This window comes from Sitophilus oryzae, unplaced genomic scaffold (assembly GCF_002938485.1).
Source record: "Sitophilus oryzae breed Bouriz unplaced genomic scaffold, Soryzae_2.0 scaffold_614_pilon_pilon, whole genome shotgun sequence".
In the NCBI taxonomy this organism is placed as follows: domain Eukaryota; kingdom Metazoa; phylum Arthropoda; class Insecta; order Coleoptera; family Curculionidae; genus Sitophilus; species Sitophilus oryzae.
The window spans coordinates 1,407,348-1,429,126 of NW_022147212.1; the positions used below are offsets into that span (position 1 = coordinate 1,407,348).

The following is a 21,779-nucleotide window of genomic DNA, read 5'->3' on the forward strand; positions in this document are numbered from 1 at the left end:
GAATTTGAAATCTCAGTGTACGATCTAATAATATTCATAATATTAATAGTAGTTATTATAAATAAATCAACTTCTAGAAACTAGTTTTTAATGCTCTACATGTTCGAAAGGGTTACCACCCTCCCTAATGCACAAATTTATTTTTTATTCAATCCTATTTATACCTCTTTGAACATAACTCCTTCTTATACTTCGGAATGCAGTTTGTACTCTTTATTGTAAATATTGAAATGTCTTGATTTCACTTTTACAAAAAATGACGGCAAGTAATGCCCCCTTAGTCATTGCATTTGATTTTCCGTATTCAATGTTTTATCCCACGTCATTGTTAGGTTAAAAAGGTTATATCTCATTGTAACGGTGAATAAATTTTAAAAAAACAGAGCCGGACTTGAAATTAGTTTAAATAAATTATGTTTAAAGGTCCCAAACAAAAAACATATTAAGTGTGGCATATCATTGAACTCAGGAGACCGAGTTCTTTCAAAACCTTAAATAAAAAGTGCAGGTCCGTATTTAAAAAAAAATAAGTCGGCCTCTGTATCCCACAAACTATCAGCTAATTTGAAAATCTAAAACTACTAACAGATAGCTCTAATAAAGTGGGTATGAGAATGTGCAATTAGTTTTTTGATTTTCTACAAAGTAACGATAGGAAAAAATAAAATTAATTTTGAAAAATATCAGTTTTTTCCAAAAAAATTCAGCAATCCTTGAAATTTTTAAAACTTTTTTGATGGCATTTTTTAAAAGCGCAACTTTGCCCCAATTTAATCATGTTCGTATCTGCAGTCAAGTATAAAATAATATTAAATTATTGTGTACCTCCAGATTTGTTTCAAAAACAATGATACATATTATCTCCAAAGTTGATAAACCAAAGTGTGTGCACCTGAGTTTTTAATCAGTTACAGTTAACGAACTAACATGCCGTCGACAAGGTGTGTGATAATCATTTTTCTAGTTCATTTGTACAGTGTCTCGTATGGAGCGGATATTCTGGCGATATTGCCAACCCCATCCTACAGCCACCAAATACCATTTAGGCCCCTATGGAAGGCTTTGGCTGCCAGAGGGCATAACATAACCCTTGTTACTAGTGATCCAGAAAGGAATGCCAGTATTAAGAATATCAAAGAGATCGATATTAGTTACGGATATGAGTATATAGATAAATATAAGTGTATAGGTAAGTTTTTTTAATTTTTTTTATAAATATCACAGAATAACTTTCAATTAGTCTATCAAAACATTAAGCAATACTTATTTGTAGACATAAAAAAGAATGTACTAATCATCAAATTTTTTAAAATGTTAAACAACACTTATCTGTTATAACCACTTAAAAAGCACCTGAAGCTGAAAAGCGTTTATATTTTTTAATGTATTGATATGATAGAGTTTATCAAAAAAAAATTCAGTACCTAATTAATTAAATTTTTATAAGCTATATAATATTATCCTATTATCCAATCCAATAAGTTAGTTCTTTACTAAAATTGAAAAAAATATTACCTACTAAGGGTATTTCCAGAACGGACTAATTTTTTAAGTTTATTTAGATAGTCTATAAATTCTGTATGAAAAAAAATCACAGGGTGTCTTAAATAAGTGTAAATATTTTCAGGACTGCTAGATCTCGATAAAAGAAACATATTTTTTCTTGATCAGTTTTAAAATAAAATTGCTTAAATTTTGATAACCACTGTATCTTTTCTGGTTTTTCTTTCTTGTAAATTTAATCTACTACCTATGTACCATATATTATCAAAATATTATGTTTTTTAACATTATTATTTTCTTCTAAAATATATAAGGTGTTCCATTTAAATTAATCAAGTTATTGCCGTTTAAAGCTAGAAATTATTTAAAATAAATTTTTAGACACTCTGTATGAGGGAGTATTATTTTTATTATTGCAACACAATAACTGATCAATAATTAAACTTCAGTAAATATTTAGTATTAAAAACTTTGATACCTTTGGAGAAATGAAGCCTTAACATTTTTACTGCAATTTCACAAAATTGAAAATATTTCAAAAACGGTAAGGTATAAGGGTGATAAACCTTAATCAAATTTACCTTTATTTTAATCATAGAAACTAAAAATGTAACAATATACAGGGTGTTCCATTTAAAAAATACAACTTTGATATTTTTTATTTATTTGGGACACTCTGTATCTTGTAAAAATATTTTTAAATTGTAGCTCTAATAGTCCTTCAACGAACCCAAAACTTATAATTTTATAAAAATCTAATTGTTTAGCTCTGTGTAAGACTCACTCTGTAGATATATATACAGGGTGATTCCTGTAAGTCGGTCATGCTTTCGGGGAATAATAGAGGATGTCTAAATATTAATTTTAATATAGCACACTATGGGTCGGAAATTCCTCTTACGCAAGATACAGTGTACTAAATTTTTTGAAAAATTAATGATATTTTTTTTTCTTTAATAGTTTTTTTAACAGTTGAAGGTATCGTCATAAAATTTAATATAGGAGTCTACCTAACAGAGACAATTTAAATGTAAAAAGAAGAGTTTTTTTAACCAGTGGCGTAGATGTGATACGCAGCGAGTAATTTTTGCAAAAAAATAGTACGCCACTGATAAAAAATATAATTTTTAGAGTTTGTTAATTTACTCGGTTATTTCCAAGCAAAAATGTCTCTTGCAATTTTCTCCTATCTAACACCATTTTGTCACAATTAAAAAATAAATACATTTTTTAATGAGAATGTGTTATAACTAGAGGGCAGAAAATACATGTGCATCGTCAGCTCCCTTCATCACTTACATGTGAATTTAAATTGGCCAAGATTTAGCTCCTTAAATAAATTTTTAAAAAATTATAAATTTAAACTAGAATTTTTTTATTGTTGTGACAAAATGGTGTTAGATAGGAGAAAGTTGCAAGAGACATTTTTTCTTGGAATTAAACCAAGCAAATAAAAAAACTCCGAAATTTTTATTTTTATCAGTGGCGTACTATTTTTTTTGAAAATATTACCCGATGCGTATCACATCTACGCCACTGGATGAAACTAAAACCTCTTCTTTTTACATTTTTAAAGTGTCTCTGTTAGGTAGACTCTTATAAAATTTTATAGCGATACCTTCAACTGTTAAAAAACTATTAAAGAATATCTTTAATTTTTCAAAAACTTTAACACCCTGTATTTTGCGTAAGAGGCATTTCCAACTCATAGTGTGCTATATCAAAATTAATATTTCGACGTCCCCCATCATTCCCAGAAATCATGACCAACTTACAGGAATCACCCTGTATATATACAATATAAATAGAATAATAGAAAACAAGTAATATAAATTTCTTAGAAATTAAATGGAATAATTTTAGCAAATATATAAAAATATTTTAAGAATTTTTGGAATGTATTATTTAGTTTTAAGAAAAACTGTAATAATTCTACTGTTTTTGTTAGGTCACTTTTAAGATTTATTACATTCGTTTTTGCATACATATATTATTGAATATACTGATATAATTTTGAAAATAATTTAAATACATTTAAGTGATGCCGTTTATTAATAGATACAAAGTTTCGCATACAATTGTTTCATAATTCTAGGAAATAGTATGTGGAATTTTTTTGAGTAAAAATTCAAGATTCGGAAATTACATGGTTATTAAATAATTGTATTTTAACATATTGTGGAGACATTAATCTTTAGGCTAGTATATCAGTATATAGACGGTATATTTACAGGGTGCTACAAATTCAGGGTACGAGCATTGGTATCTCGGAAACCGTAATAGATACGAAGATAGTTAAATTGGGGCAAAGTTGCTCCTGGGCATGTTCACCAAGATACCATTAAAAAAGTTTTAAAAATTTGCTGAGTTTTTTGGAAAACCGGATTTTTTTGAAAATCAATTTTATTTTTTTCTGTCGATACTTTTTAGAAAATCAAAAAAACTAATTGCACATTCTGCCATTTTATCCTTTTCGTTCTAGCTTATTTATACCTCTTTGAACAGATCTTCTTCTTATACTTCCGAATGCATTTTGTACTCTTTAATTGTTTTTTATTACTCGTTAATTGTTTTTGTACTCTTAATGTTGATACGTATTGATTTCACTTTTACAAATAATGACGTCAAGTAATGCGACAGATCCAGGAACCTCGCTGGCCATTATACTGCTCTACCATTTCCTTTCCAATCCATCTTCCGGGGAAATGATTTGATTGTTTATATTATATTTATGTTATATTTATTTTATATTATTTTATTGCATTTGATTTTTCGTATTCGATGTTTTATCCCACGTCATTGTTAAGTTCGAAAGTTTATCAATATTGTAACGTTGAATAGATTAAATATTTGAAAAAAAACAGAGCCGGACTTGAAATTAGTTTAAATAAATTGTGTTCAAATGTCCAAAACAAAAAATATATTAAGTGTGGCATATTACTCAGGAGACCGATTTCTTTCCAAACTTGAAATAAAAAGTGCAGGTCCGTATTTAAAAAAATTAAGTTGGCCTCTGTATCTCACAAATTATCAGCTAATTTGAAAATCTAAAAATACTAACAGATAGCTCTAATAAAGTGGCTATGAGAATGTGCAATTATTTTTTTGATTTTTTAAAAATAACGACAGGAAAAAATAAAATTGATTATCAAAAATATCTCTTTTTCCAAAAAACTCAGCAATCCTTGAAATTTTTAAGACTTTTTGATGGCATCTTGGTGAACATCCTAAAGCACAATTTTGCCCCATTTAACCATGTTCGTATCTATTACGATTACCGAGATCCTAATAAAATACCGATGTTCCTAATGAAATACCGATGTAACTATGTTCGTATCTATTACGAATACCGAGATCCTAACCAAATTTGTAGCACCTGATAGCTTCTGCTATTTTTATTCACTGAACAAAGTGGAATGTTATAACGTTTAAATGTTTATTTAGAAAACTATTAGAAATAGACATATGTTGATAGTTGCTTTTGCGGAGCAGTTGCTTTTTAGATATATGCACAGACTAAACTATTATTTATATTAAATTAGTTTGGTTAGGTTAAACTATTAATAATTAATGTTACTTTTGATGAGCTTTATGTAAATTTTAATAAAGTACGTCTAGAGATTGACCTCGCCAAAATTATCATCGATTGTCATTCCCCAGACTTCTTTGACACTGCTTTTTTTTTCATCATACGGTAAATATGATCTAGGCTTTTGACCAGATTAAGAGTGACTAGGAAATCATTAACTAATGAAGGAAAATATTCATTAACTACTTAAAAAAGTCTGAGTATTTCGCCATTGAAAGAGAAATCTAGGAAATAAAAAATAATAATTTTTGCTAACACCACTGCGTAGAATCAAAATGGAAACTAGCATTTTTCAATAATTAATAATTAGTCCTGAAACAATGTAAAGCCATTTAATATTTGTGTGTTTATTTAATTGAATATGAATTAAAGGCACTAATAATAATAAATATGATTAATTTTTCCTTTCAGAATTGGCTTGCAACGATTCAGTGAGCCTCATCGATGTGGGTAGAGCAATAAGATTGGCGACTGCCGACATAAACGAGAGATTTTTGAAAAGTCCAGAAGGACAAAACTTAATCCATAACAAAGACAATCACTTCGATTTGCTCATAGTAGAAGCTTTGCTGATCGACATGATGGCGTTCAGCTGGAAGTATAAAATTCCTTTTATAGGTAAGAAATTAAATCAATGAAATCATACATGAAGGTTTTGAATTGAAAAAGTTATTTGTATAAATTAATATACAGGGTGTTCTATTTATAGAAAAGCATCCCGATCCACTTACACTTTTTGAGCCCACCCTGTATAGGTTAAAATATTTTCTTGAAATACACCTAATATATACTTTAAGATGGTACTTATACGAAATTTCTAAGTTTTTTATTGTAGGAACTGCAGATACCTGACGCAACGTATAAAGTAGTGGGAAAAACTTTGAACGGTGGCATACATACAGGGTTCGGAAAACTACATGTTACTTTTAAAAACTACATAAACTACATTACATGTAGTTTATGTAGTTTATGTAGAGGGTGTAGTTTATGTAACATACATGTAACATATGTATGTAACTTTCAAATGTCAAAGGTATAAGGTGAGGTTATAATAAGTTAAAGCTTTAGAAAACACATAATGTATTATAATTATTTCTATAAAAGAAAACAGAAGAAATATGGCTTTAAATATAACCATTTACATCATATTATTTAGACTCTTCATATAAAGCAAAATTATTCATAATATCAATAGGTAGTTTATTAACGTAGTTTTCATGTAGTTAACGAACGGGAAAAGACGTAGTTTTTGAAGAAAAACTACACGTAGTTAATCAGGTAAATTACGTCTTAATTAACTACTTCCGAACCCAGGGTGGCAACCCCTATTTGATAGGCACCCGTATAACATCATATAGCTTTAATTTGACATATAAATAATCAAAAAAATTTATGACCGTAATGTCGTCTCCACAATCAGTTATTATTAATTAAACATAGTTGCTGCAACTTTTTGATTGGCACCCTGTTCAAAGTGTATTCTCCTATTCATAAATATACGTAAAAATTAGGTTTTCATTAAAAATACGTAGATACGTACGAGCGATACGATCGACGCGACGCGACGTGTAGATCCCACCGCTGCCACCAAATTTTATGTAACAAATCTATTTAGATTCATCACTTGTTCTGGGGGTCTTATAATTATAACCAAGATAATTAAATTGAGCGGTAGGCAGAACTTGGATAAAAAGTGCACTGACTCTTTGGATCGTATGTTTAATGTTTTGTCTTGATGATGTTAGTTTTTAATTTTGCCTGAAAATCTGTAGCCATTTTCTGATCTGTTTTGGATCTCTGTAGGGTCTGCCCATTCATGATGGTACCATCGTGGTGAATTTGGTACTTAGCCAATAAGGTCATCCCTGAAGGTACATTGTTCCAAACATTCGGTTATCAAGGGTGGTTATGATATTGACATTCCGGCGTTTTTATCTAAGGTTCATCTTTACAATTTTTATGTTTCCTTAAATTTCTGCAGTTTAGTTGCTTTGCCCTTTAAAAGCTTGGGAATTTACAAATATTAACGTTCGAAAGATATTCCACAGATGTTTGTTTTACAACTTCCTGTTGTTAAGAGGGCTATATTTAAAACTAACCGAAAATATCGATTTTACGTAAAGGGTCCGCACGACGCGACACTCCTATAAATCTTCATTTAGCATTGTAGACTCATAAACGATACTTCATAACCATGTTGAATAAGAAACTTAGTATAGTTTTTCTGAAGTCAATTGGAATAAATTGGGACTTAATTTAGTCACTGTCTTTGTTGGCATCGTCTGGACAAGAAGGACATTAAAAGTCCCAGTACTCCCAATGGACTGAGGAAATACTATCTATCTATACTAATATATAAAATGCTTAAGTGACTGACTAATCACGATCCTGCTCAAACCACTCAACGTAAGAAGGTCAATTTTGGCATACATGTTGATTCTAGGGTGTAGAGGTTCGATAAGAAGGGATTTTTCGAAATTCCAGTTCCAAGGGGGTGAAACCACCTCTCAAATATTACAATATTTTTTATTTAAAAAACGGTCAAGTTCCCTAAAAAACGCTTAAACACGTATATTTTATTTTGTTTTTTTACATATTTGAAGATTTTTAAAAAAATGTATACAGAGTGTTTCCTGTGATCCTGCTTAAAGCGCTTGACGTAAAAAGCTGATTTTTGGAAAACGGATTGACTTTAGGGTGCAGAGGTTCGATAAGAAGGGATTTTTCGAAACTCGAATTCTAAGGGGGTGAAACCGCCCCTCAAATATTAGAATATTTTTTATTTAAAAACCGGAGTTTTTCGGAAAAACTCTTAAACACGTATATTTTAATTTGTTGTTTTACATATTTTAAGATTTTTTTAAAAATTTATACAGGGTGTTTCATAAAATATGACCATTGAGTAATCACGATTCTGCTTAAACTGCTTGACGTTTAAAGCTGATTTTTGGCAAACGAATTCACTGTGGGGTGTAGAGGTTCGATAAGGAGGGGTTTCTCGAATCTCAAATTCCAAGAGGGTGAAAACACCCCTCAAATATTACAATATTTGTTATTTAAAAAACGGTTAGTCTTTCGGTAAAACGCTTAGAAACGCATATAATTTATTTTGTTTTAAAAATTTCAAAATATGTAAAAACATATTTTGAAATTTTTAAAAAATTATTCAGGGTGTTCCAAAAAGTTGGGTAATTGATTAACCACGATTCTGCTTAAACTGCTTGACGTAAAAAGCTTATTTTTGGCAAAGGGATTTTTTGAAAGTCAAATTCCAACGAGTTGAAACTACGGAAATTCTTACTTTGCTTTATCATCACCATTACAAATGATTAATTCGACGCGAGCGAAGTCGCGGGTACACGCTAGTTTCATTATATTTTATAAACTTGTAATAAATCAATTATCTCATAACAATCAAATAGTTTTCCTATGAATTCTTTTTACAGGTGTAAGTTCTCTGGACTGTTCCACTCAATTTCATGACAGCGCTGGCAATCCTACTCATCCCGTAGTCAACCCAGATCCAAACTTGGAAATACAGGACCTGAATGACATGTCATTTGGGGAGAGATTAGCCTCCTTTCTCTTCTCGGCAACCTATAAGCTTCTAGTCTACTATTTGACGTACCGGAAAGAATATGCGATGTTGCAAAAGTATTTCGGAGATGATCTACCTCGACTGTTCGATATACAAAATGAAATAAGTATGTTGTTTGTGGCTACGAATCCTGTCTTTCATAACGTAAGGGCATTGATGCCGAATACGATAACCATAGGGAATGGTATGCATATATCTTCACCAAAACCTTTACCAAAGGTAAACAAAACTTGTTTAAGCAATATTTTCAGAAGTGCCTATTAAAGGCAGTTTCTCACATGTCAATCTCACTGAGTTCGTCTGACAATCTCGCGCAGCATTCATCCAGTTTGTTATAACCGTATTAATATTGTTCAAAAATTATATCCCCTCCTAAAGCCCCGTTCTCAGAACAGCGACTGTCGCCAGCGACACGTCAAAAGAACCAATGAGATTTGTACAAAATTCAAACAGCTGTCAATTTAAAATTTAGTACAGCTCCCATTGGTCGTTTGAAGTGTCAATCAGAGTAGCTGACGACACGACGTCGTTCTGAGAACGGGGCTTAGTGCCGTAAATTTTTACATAAGATATTTTGAATTCTTCAAAGAATTTCAGACAAATATATATTTCATGATTTTTAGGATATAGAAGAATGGCTGAACAGCTCCAAAGAAGACGTTGTATATTTCAGTCTTGGTAGTAACATCAAAGGCAGTATTCTGAATGATAGTACCAAAGCTGAATTAACAAAAGCTTTTTCAAGCCTTCCCTATAAGGTTCTTTGGAAGATCGACCACCAGGTGAACGATTTGCCAGAAAACGTTCTTATAAAAAAATGGTTACCTCAACAAGATATTCTGAGTAAGTCCAAAAGAGACTCTTTGAACATACATTTTATAAGTAATGATTCAAGCTATTTAGTGTTATAATAATTAGAGAATGTCACCTTATACAGGGTGAGTTTTAAATAAGTGCAAATATTTTTAGGGCTGGTAGATATCAATAAAAGAAACATATTTTCTCTTTACCGTTTCTCAAATAAGTCCAAAATAATCGAGTTATTTTACTTTGAAAATTTCCAAAAAAAAATATTTTTTGTTTAAATTTGAAAACTAGATCTTTTCTGAGTTTTCTTTCTTGTAAATTTAATCTACTACCTATGTTGCCATATTATCAAAAAATTATGATTTTTAACTAAAAACTGAAAAAAACAATTCAAATTTTCAGATTGTTTTTTTCGAGAAAAAAAAACTCATAATCTTGTTTCTGGGGTCGAAATATACAGGGTTATTCACCACATACGACACGAAGTATTGTAGCTAAACGATTAGATTTTTACAAATTTAAGTTTTGGGTTCGTTGAAGGACTATTAGAGCCACAATTTAAAAATATTTTTACAAGATACGGAGTGTACCAAATAAGTAAAAAGTATTATAGTTGTATTTTTTAAATGGAACACCCTGTATATTATTCTATTTTTAGATTCTACAGTTGAAATTAAGGTAAATTTGATTAAGGTTTATCACACTTAAACCTTACCGTTTTTGAAATATTTTCAATGTTATGAAATTGCAGTAAAAATTTTAACGCTTCATTTCTCCAAGGATATCAAAGTTTTTAATACTAAATATTTACTGATCAGATATTGTGTTGCAATAATAAACAAAATACTACCTTAGTGTCTAAAAATTTATATTAAATAATTACTAGCTTTAAACGGTAATAACTTGTTTAATTTAAATGGAACACCCTGTATATTTTACGACAATCAGATGCACAATTTCATTGTAACAAATTGTATTATACTATTTTTTACCTATCTCTTCAAGTTTTCGTAGAAAATGAATTTTCTTATAATAATTATAAGTAAACAAGATATTGCCGTTTAAAGCTAGTAATTATTTAATATAAATTTTTGGACTCTCTGTATAAGGTAGTATAATTTTTATTATTGCAACACAATATCGACGTCAACGCTGTACTACCGGGACGTGAACAACCCTGTACTACCCCTAAAAATATTTGCACTTATTTAAGACTCACTCTGTATAATACACAGTCAGAACGAATCACTATAACTTGTGCTACATTTTTTAACATCAGATATATGTTAATGAAAAAATTCTACTCCACTATGTATGTAATTGTAGTGGAATTACTCTTTAATGTATTTTTTTAAAAATACATTGAGCGAATCATAAGATATGATGTCACAGAAAGTGGCACAACAATTTATAGTGACTCGTTTATGGTATGTGTACATCAGCGTAGAATAAAAAAACTCTTAGGGCATCCAAAAGTGAAGGTGTTTATAACACAGGGTGGTCTCCAATCGATGCAAGAATCTATTTATTTCGACAAACCTATGATAGGGATTCCGTTTTTCGGTGACCAACATATGAATGTAAAACGGATGACGCATTTGGGATATGGCGTTAAAGTGCACAAAAACAATATCACCAGGGAGTCAATTAGTGAAGCGGTTATTGAAGTTATCACAAATCCTATGTAAGTAATGATATTGCAGGTAATGTTAATATGTTATTAATCAATAGCTTCAAGTTGAGTTCATTTTTAAAGAAAATAATTGGCTTCGAAATTTTTTATACAGGGTGGTGCCTCTCATACGACGATGGTAGTTTGTATCGAAATCATATTTTGGGAGTATATATAGGAATATACAGGGTGGTCCGAATTGTATTCCGGAAACTTCGGCAGCATATTCTGCAGATAAAAATAAGTAAAAAAGTTCGTATAAATATATGTCCTAAAATGTTTAGTTTCGGAGATACAGGGTATAGAAATTTCATTTTTATTTCGATTTTTTCCAAATAATTTCTGAAGTAAAGTCAATATTTAGATGAAAATTGGTGTCTGGGAGTTTTTGGACATGAGAAATTTGATTTTGATGTCAATACGACTCTTACTTGTAGAGGACGCCACCTACGCATTTTTTAACTGGTTTGAAGAGTAATAACTTTTCGTCCGAACCTGTATAAAACTAGCTAGTTAAAAAATTTAAAAATTTACGACGTTTTTTACGTAAAATAGGTCTCTTGGTAAAAATCGCTACGAGTAATGGTTCTCGAGATATTTGGAATCGAAATTACCAATTCCTGTCATGAATGACATAAATTAAACATGTTGACTAATTAGTTATTAGACTAAAATCATAAATTTGAAATGTTTTTGTGCCAAAAGTTCAACAGAAACTGTTTTATTATCATTTTTTCGAAGAAAAATTTATGATTAGTTTAAAAAATAAAGTTCCCAAATTTCTCATTTCAGTCAAATAACTAGCTACTCAACATGTTTATTTTTAGTCAATAATGACATGTATTGACTATTTCCATTGTAAATATGTTGAGAACGGTTACTCGTAGCGATTTTTACCAAGAGACATTTTTTACGTAGAAAATCACGGAAATGTATATTGTTTCACTCAGTAATTTTATACAGGTACGGACAAAAAGTTATTACTCTTCAAAACAGTTAAAACACATGTAGGTGGCGCCCCCTACAAATAGGAGTCATATTGACATCAAAATCAAATTTCTCACGTCAAAAAACTCCCAGACACCAATTTTCATCCAAATATTGACGTTACTTCAGAAATTATTTGTAAAAAATCGAAATACAAATGAAACTTCTACACCCTGTATCTCCGAAACTAAGCATTTTAGGACATACATTTATATGAACTTTTTTACATATTTTTGCCAGTAAAATATGCTGCCGAAGTTACCGGAATACAATTCGGACCACCCTGTATATAATTATACAGGGTGTCCCAAAAAAAGTTACACATCAAAGTTTTGTTTTTTGTAATGGAACACCCTATATATTAATTGATTTTCGGATTCTAGGAAAAAAATAAAGGTGAGTTTTATTAAAGAAGCATATGCCTAAAATGTAAGGATTTTGACATATTTCACATTTTGTGAAAATGAAGAATAAAATTTAATTTTCAATAACAGCTATCTAATTTGTAATGTATAGCCTGATATTTAATTACAATAACCACTGTATGTTAAACTAAATTAAAATTTGACCCGAAAAGATATACGTGGTGAGACAAAACTAATATTGAACATTGGTCAGTTTTAAAAGCAAGTTACTCCTTTATTTTAAATGGAACACTCAGTATATTATTCCGGTGTTCAATGGAGAATTCATATATCTTCAAAATAGTATTAAGGTTGTCTACCCCTCAAACAAAGATTTTCCTGGATATTTTCATTTTTTTTGATTTTGCGTCAGTAGATCTTTATTATTTGAAAAAACTTTGTTGGAGGGGGGGTGGCTGTTAATTTAACAAAAATTAAAGGATGTAGGGTAAACTACTATAATAAAAAGATACACGTTTAAAACATATTTTAATTATCACAGAATTAAAACTAGATATAAATTATAAATCTATAATTATGTAACAAAAATTAGCTAGATGAAATCAAATGCTGAAAATACTTTCTTTCCTGTTTACTGCATAAAATGATTTTCTTTTTAAAATATCTTTTGTTAATTTAATGTTAAAACATATACAATCATTTCTATCATGGTGTTCACAATAGTTGGTCGAGTTTTGTAAACACTGTCTTTCAGTGGCGTAACTATCGATGCGCCGTGTGTGCGAAGCACACGGGCCCGGGCCCCCTCGGGGAGCCCGCGCCGCATTTCCATATCTATCACATGCTATCGCGAATCAAGCAGAATCCTTCTATTTCTGATGAGGATATATATGAAATGGGTCAGGTTCTATACCTTAAATACCCCGATGATATTGCCTATACAATTTCTTCTCAATTGCTCTCCTTCAGGCAATGTTTCCGAAATAATTTATATGAAATCAATTGCATTTTTGAACTGAATTTATTTTAATTAAAAACCTTTTATCGTCTTCTAGTTTCAGCGATATTTTAACAGCTTGTCATATTTTTCTCACCATACCTGTTTCTGTGGCCTCGGCTGAAAGATCTTTTTCCAAATTAAAGCTTAAATTATTTAAGAAATACTATGGGCGAAAAACGGTTATCAGCTTTGGCAATTATTTCAATAGAAAATGAAGTTGCCCGTACAATAGACATTGGTAATATTATGTCAACTTTCGCCCATGCTAAAGCAAGGAAAAAAGAATGGAAGAATTTAACATGTTCATGTTCCTATTTACATTGTTTATTTCAATTTAGTTAGTCTTGTTGTTGTTTTTTGTTTTGTTTTTATTTATTTTTTTATTTATTATTATTAATAAATAATACTATATAAAAATTAATTAAATGTTATAAAATATGAGTGCATATTATTCAGATTAGTATATAAGTATTGAAAAATGTAGGTGTAGTAATGGGCCCCGTAAAATTTTTGCACACAGGCCCGTGAGTCTGTTGTTACGCCACTGCTGTCTTTAACACACATATCCCTATAAAAAAGTTCAAACTAGATAAAATTAGGAGCATTTAAGATCTGTGATTTAAGTATTCTATTAATTGGTGAATGCACACTGTATTCACCAATTAAAAATGATATGATTCTATATCATTTCTTTCTGATGTAGGATAAGTTTCCATTTTCGGAGAATTTCTCAATTTTTGTTTTGTTTTAAGTGACACAAAATGATAACTAGTTGCTAAAGCTGAACAAATTAGTATGGAGTTAGTACTATGTTGAAGTAACGGCAGACATATCAAAGCCACCCTAGATTTTATCAAATAATAAAGATCTACGCACACTAAATCATAAAAATGAAAATATCTAGGAAAATCGTTGTTTGAGGGGTGGCAACCTTAGTAGTATTTTGAAGAGACATGAATACTTCATTGAATATCGGAATAATATACTGGTTGTTCCATTTAAACTAAAGAAGTAAATTGCTTTTAAAGGTGACCAATGTTCAACATTAATTTTGCCTCACCCTGTATAACTTTTTGGATCAGGTTTTAATTTGATTTAAAGTGCAATAGTTATTTTAACTACATAATAGGATATACTGGGTAAATTCCAATTTAGGTAGTTTTTGTTGAAATTTAAAAAGTGTTCTTCATTTTTAGAAAATGTTAAATAAGTCAAAAACCTTACATTTCAGTCATATACTTCCCTAATAAAAATCACCTTTATTTTTCTCCTAGAATCCAAAAATCAATTAATATATACGGTGTTTACAAAAAACATAACTTTGATGTGTGTGTAACTTTAACTTTTTTGTTGTATCTTTAACTTTTTTAACTAGTTTTGGGAACACCCTGTAAAACTCTATATTTTTAAAAAGTGCTCTGAATTAACCTACATATGCTTACAAAATTTCATTTCAATACAAACTGTCGTTCTACTTGAGCCTCCGCGTCGTATGAGAGGCGCCACCATGTACAGGGTGTCCCAGAAATAAGTGCAAGTAGTGGTGGTAGATCTTGACAAAAGAAACATATTTTCTCTATACCATTTTTAAAACAAACTGAAAATAACCGAGTTATTAACTTCAGTGGGTCTTAGTCCCCAATACAAATTGCGTTCTACATTTGCTTTAAGTGGCTCTTTACATGACCTTATTTCATCAAATTTATTAAAATAATTGAATTGAATTAATTTTGAAAGTTCATGGTTAGTTATTTCTTCTTTTTCCTTACAGATATCGCGAAAAAGCCGAAATCTATGGAAACATATTCCGAGATACCGATATACCGAACGTTGACAAGGCAGTGTGGTGGACAGAATACACGTTAAGACACAACGGAACGAGGCAGTTTAGGAATCCGGCCCTGGATATGCCGTTTTGGAAATATTGGATGCTCGACGTCCTCGGCATTGTATTCGGTGTTTTATTTATTTTCAGTTATCTAAGTCTGAAATTTGTAAAATTAATACTAAGAAGAATTTTTAGGCGAAATGGTAAACAAATTGACAAAAGTAAAAAATGGAATTAGACAGAAGTAATTGTTAAACGGCCTCTACGCTACTCTCGAATAAGCTGAAGTAAATAATCAAGGTTGAAAAGCGAAAAGAGTTGTTTAGTGTTTCGTCGTCTAATTTGCCTCGTCTCGGCTTTTTTTGATTAGACCAGGAAACACAAAATATACCTCTTCGATATTCGACTTGACCTACTTCGGCTTACTTCGGGAGTAGTGGTTTGGCCGTTTTAGGAAATAAAATCAATTATTATTTAACTTTGTTTTAAAATAAGAAAATATTATTTTTAAATTTAATTATTTTTTTACAAATTTAACTTATTATTTTACATAAAATTGAAACATAAACATCATTCATCGTCGAAAATCATGTACCTAGATATATGAAATAAAATCTCTCTAAACAATATATGTATTTTTTTTATTTCTTTTTCTACTTAAAAGCATTGGCGTAACAACGGGCGTGGGGGCCCGGGATTGCTATGCCCACCCCTTATGAGGTTGGGCACACTCCATTAATTTTTCTAGTTTTGTTTAGATAATATTATTTTGTTGTGTTTAAAAAAATGTGTGTTAGCTTTTTATTGTCTTACAAAATTTGTAGATATTTAAGTATAGTCTGGCCAACGAGAAGATCCTTGACAGTGATGTGTCTGTCATTTTAATTTCAAAGTAGTTTATTTTATTTTACAAAGAAATAAGTTGGTACAACTGGAACGCATAGCAGGAAATTAATATATGTAATATGTATTTAAAATTTGACTGATTAGTAACTTCAAAATATTGTGAAAAAAACTGTACAAAACTGAAAAAATGTAATCGAGTTATTTTATTTAATAAAAAACGGTATGTGTTAATACAAAACAAACAAAAACAAGACACCACATATCAAAAAATATAAAAAAGAACTATTTCTTACTTTCAAGCTTTATGAAACTTCCCGCATTTATGATTATATTTATCAATATAACTTATGTACAAATACAAATTTGTAATATTCGCAGGAATAAATAAAACAACATAAATAAAACAAACTAATTTATTAAGAATAACACTTACCAAATTTTATACCTCACAGGTTGATTAATTAACTTTCATCTTATTTTTTTTTAAACCAGTACCTTTTGACATTATTTTTCTGCAGTACTAAAATCCATTATTTACCTATCGTGCGATGTCGATATTTTACAGCTACTCCAGTTTTAGTATGTGTTTAGTATGGTCCTTCTACCATATTCGAGATGCACTTATCTACGACGAGATGGTATACGAACTTTATTGATAGTAACTTTATTGGTGTATCTGTATAAGACTTTCTGCTTGGGCAGCGAGTATTAACCATAAACTGTGCTCTGGGTTCTACAGTTAATTTTCACTCGATTTTTCCTCCACTTGACTTCAAAAGACACAAAACACACGAAATAACACGAATCAAAATGGATCATCTTTCAAAACGCAGGGTATTTGACAAAAGTTGTCACAAAATTATAACCTATAATTTGGCAAGACTTTGACAAACGTCAAAAATCTAAAGGCGAGTTCATACGCATCGGCGTCCGTTTGTCGTTCATCGTTCCGTCAAACCAATAAAATTCAAATACGTTCATTTTTGAAATAAACCAATAAAACTGGTTAAAAACAACAAGTGACGACACATGACGAATTTATATTTAAACCCATCCATAGTTAACTTAAAAATTATTAGAAACTTTTTTTAGTAAAATAAATAGATTGGTATGGGACGTCATCTGCTTTTCTTCTGTCATCGTCTGTCGAAATCTTACCTGAGAAAATCTTATCTGAGAGTATAATCCATGGGAACATGGGAACACGTGTTGATAACCAAGTCCATCAAATTGATTAAGAGAGAAATTCATGTAAACATTTTATTCAAAAAATGTGTTTATTTTTTATTATAATTATTATTCGTTTTTTAAAAAACAAAAGCCTTCGTCCCCCTAGAATCACCCCTAGGCCCCTCCAGAATGAATTGCTAGTTACGCTAATGCTTAAGAATTTAAAAACCATACACTCTTAAATAGTAGCGATTCATTCTATGAATCTTGAGAAGTTGCTTGAAACCAGTCTCCCGATTTTATTTTTCAACTTTATTCTACGCCCTGTACTAAAGCTTATTATACAGGGTGTCCGAAATTCGAACCTCATCATTGTGATTTCGGAAACTACAAGAGTTGCCATCTTAAAACTTCTGCTACCTTAAATTTCGAATACTTTTTTGAAAAAAAAACGAAGATTCGCAATTTTATTTTTATTTTTTATAACTATAAATTTTACATTCTCACTGCTATATTTTTTCTTGTCTCTGTGTTCGTCTGTGAGCTGATATCATCAACTTTCTTTTTTTAAATCGGCTGTGGAATTTTATTGTGGATTTCAAGATCAATAAGGTTGCAAAACCAATGATGTATCGCACTTACTCGAAAAATTCATATTGTTGCGGACCCGTGTGGACTCGACCTAACCTAACTATATGTCCCGCCCTCAGATGACCTTAACATCGCAATAAAGAATAGACACCGTAATTATTCATTCGAAGTTTCGAGAAGAATCGAGTTCCACTGGAATGGAGTAGTACATACGAGAACAATCGAAACCTGCTCTATGCACCTGACGATCTATGGACTATTCGAGAAATCTTTAGCTGTGGGTATAAAAGCCGGCGGCTGGGGCCTAAAGAGGGCAGACACAAATAGACGAGTACAGTTGACGTGCTAAAATTCAAAAATAAATTCTTTCTAGATAAATAGTTGTAAATCGTTTGTAAATAGTTCTTTAAGTCTTTTATCGTTATTGTTTTTGTTTATTAGTGTTAAATAAATAGTGTTTAAATAAATTGACACTTTCTATCCACACGGAACCGACGAAAAACGTAACAATATTAATGATGTTCTGGTAAGATCTTACAAAAAATGTATTCTCTGCCTTTAACATTTGAGTTCTTTGGGAAAATGCCATTAATGATGTATGATTTTCACCTTACTGTGCGTTATTATAAGTATAAGCGTAAGTTTGTCTAACGAGTCGGAGAAAATTTCGAAAGAAAAATTCAAACTTCAATCTGTGAATTAAAACAAAATGCTATAATTCACAAAATCAATGCTTTTTCCATGGTCCTTACCAAAAACTAATCTAAAACTACAGGTAAAACTTCCAGTGTGTATGTGTACGCTGGTCCTTAATCCCTCACACGTAAATAAGTTATGTCTAGACGGTCTTCCCATTTTACCTGCCAGTCAAAACGTAAGATAAACCGTTATGTGTAGACAAGGCTTTAAATATATACAGGGTGTCATTGAAATTGTGTAAAAAAATCGGGGGGCGATAGTACTCCTAAAAATAGTAAAGAAAGTTCCTATAAGTATAGGGCGGAAATGCATATTAAGGGAGTTAGAGGCACTGAAAGGGTGAATTTAAAAAACGGTTGTTTTAAAATTGTAGGCTTAAAGAACGAGATAAAATTTCGAAAAAATATAATCTGCCATATATTTTAACCCTAAATCAAATGGTGATACTGAAAAATTATATGGAAAAGCGGAAAGGGTAGTTTTTGCAAGGGTAGGGGGTTGTTTCGTGAATAATTTTTTTGAAGTTATTTTTTTGCAACGTGGGTTTATTTTTTGAAAACTACATACTTTGTCCTACAAAAAAGTTACTCTTGTTGCACATCGCCCAGAGCGATGGTTTTCGAGAAAATTGAAGACAAAGAGTTTGCTCTGATAGGTCGCTAACTGGTTAATCAACATAAACTTATGAAAGTTATGGTGGTTCAAAAGTAACCAAGTAGTTATTAAATAATTAATTGAAAAATCAAAATTTCATGATTTTTAAAACATCTTATTGCTTTAAAAAACGAAATAATCCAATTACCAAAATTCCTTATTAAAATAATGCATTCCTTAATTCATTCATAGTAAATGTTCAAAGTGACCACCATTCATTTCAATGTAGACATCTGATCTTCTTCTCCAGATCTGCGTACCCTGTGGAATATCCTTGTTGCTGACCGAATTTCATTGGAACAGTCAATAATGCGTTGCCGTAGTTGCTCTTCAGTACCTATTAATCGGCACTGAGAAAACCAAATTTTTTTAAAACCAAAAAAGATTATTTCGTTTTTAAAGCAAATAAAGTGTTTTAAAAATCATGAAATTTTGATTTTTCAATTAATTATTTAATAACTACTTGGTTACTTTTGAACCGCCATAACTTTCATAAGTTTATGTTGATTAACCAGTTAGCAACCCGTCATAGCAAACCCTTTGCCTTCAATTTTCTCGAAAACCATCGCTCTGGGCGATGTGCAACAAGAGTACCTTTTTTGTAGGAAAAAGTATGTAGTTTCCAAAAAATGAACCCACGTTGCAAAAAAAATAACCTCAAAAAAGTTATTCACGAAACAACCCCCTACCCTTGCAGAAACTACCCTTTCCGCTTTTCCAAATAATTTTTCAGTATCACCATTTGATTTAGAATCAAAATTTATGGCAGAGGATTTTTTTTAAGATGTTAATAAAATAAAAATATCTACCTATTTTTTCTATATAGAATATTGAGTGTTTATCTACGAAATCTAAAATATTTCATTAAAATAATAAAATATGGACAATTACTATTTTTCAAATCATTACTAATAATTCTAGATTAACTTTTCTCCTACAATATTATATCTTAATGGCCTAAATTTTAATCTCTTATCTAAAATAATCTAGAATGAGATAAGCATGCAATCAGAGTGACATCCTTTTTATGTTAACCTATTAGTATCTTTGCAGCAACATAAAACTATAAATCACCAAAACACTTTTACTTTTACACTGCACGCGCGTTTCGCTAACCATGTTAGCATCATCAGCAGATGATTAAAACTAAACTAATATCTACAAATTGAGCGTTTATATACTCGCTCAGTTGGTTCTGTGTGGGAGTGGCAAAAACTAGCCAAGGAAGTCAAAACTAACCGAGCGTAAAAATTAGTTACCGTTTCTAGAGCAGCAGGAACAGAGAGCTGGAAGGAATTGGGCCATTGTCTCTGTTCATACTATCTTAACATTTACTATTATCTACGTTTTATCTGTCAGCTTTGCTTTGCATTGCGTTGCGTTCTAAAACTGAATGATCCCGTCAGTTCCCTAGACCGGCTTCCGTCTTAACCCTCAACTGGCGTGGTGGGGTCTAACGGACCCCAAGCACTATTTAAACATCTGTAAAATGTTTACGTTTAAGAATTAGGCCTCGCCGCGCCATTTACCTTTAAGTTAGGGTACCAATATGCAACTGTTAAAGGCGCACTTGATTTTAACAAGTATTGTTCCTACCTGAATATGGCAAGGAAGCTGATAGAGGAGTATAAGAAATGGGGGTTGGAGGTAAATATCACCAAAACTGAATGTATGACTGTAGGGGGGCCACAAGAGAACATAGTCTTGTTGTCTATCTATGTTGAATGGTGTACTGTGGGATCAAGGAATCTCGAACGCTAATAAGAAGAATATATATAATACGGTAGTGAAAAGCATAATAACTTACGGAAGCGAAGTATGGCAGTTGAAAAGCAGAACAGAGAACATGCTATTAGCGACCGAAATGAATTACTGGAGGAGATCTGCTGGAAAATCGAAAAGAGAACAAATAACCAACAACAGAGTAAGGGAGATTATGGGAGTAGAACACACAACTGTGGACGACATGAGAACAAAACAACTGATATGGTTTGGTCATGTGCAACGAATGCCCGATCACAGAATACCAAAACAAATTTTACTGTGGACACCTCGAGGCAGAAATAAAAGAGGAAGGCCGCGACGAAGCTGGAGGGAGGGTGTGGATAAAGAACTAGAAAATGGAGAAATACCTGATGATCTCTGGCTAAATAGACAAGAGTGGAGGTTAGGTGTCGGAAAACGTCGTAGAACGTTCTGAACCGACTTATAATATATATTGTTCCTACCAGCGGGAGCTAAAGTTTCATTGGGGTCTGTGTGGCACCACCATGCCAAGAAGGTTTTGTTATTAGGATGGTGGGTAGTCTAAAATGTGTGCCTCACTGGGACGCTAATTTTGAGGACGCATTAATTGAGTGGTTTGATGAATTTAATGAGGCTTGAGATGAAGCTCATCGAGACATTGATTTTTCTCCGAAGAGTAACCATAACTCCGATTCTGAATCTCTTAGTTATAGAAGAGAGAAAA

General features: G+C 31.3%; 2 protein-coding genes across 2 annotated transcripts; both read left to right on the top strand.

Moving 5' to 3' along the window:
• The first annotated feature begins 890 nt into the window (after positions 1 to 890).
• On the top strand, positions 891 to 15,978 carry LOC115887723 (UDP-glucuronosyltransferase 2A3-like). The gene is made up of 6 exons (XM_030907197.1): positions 891 to 1,189; positions 5,504 to 5,710; positions 8,539 to 8,909; positions 9,314 to 9,533; positions 10,962 to 11,181; positions 15,293 to 15,978. The coding sequence occupies exons 1-6, from the start codon at positions 928 to 930 to the stop codon at positions 15,585 to 15,587; spliced, it is 1,575 nt and encodes a 524-aa protein (XP_030763057.1). The 5' UTR covers positions 891 to 927; the 3' UTR covers positions 15,588 to 15,978.
• Positions 15,979 to 21,026: 5,048 nt separating this feature from the next.
• On the top strand, positions 21,027 to 21,509 carry LOC115887736. The gene has a single exon (XM_030907212.1). The coding sequence runs from the start codon at positions 21,027 to 21,029 to the stop codon at positions 21,507 to 21,509; it is 483 nt and encodes a 160-aa protein (XP_030763072.1).
• The last annotated feature ends 270 nt before the right edge of the window (positions 21,510 to 21,779 follow it).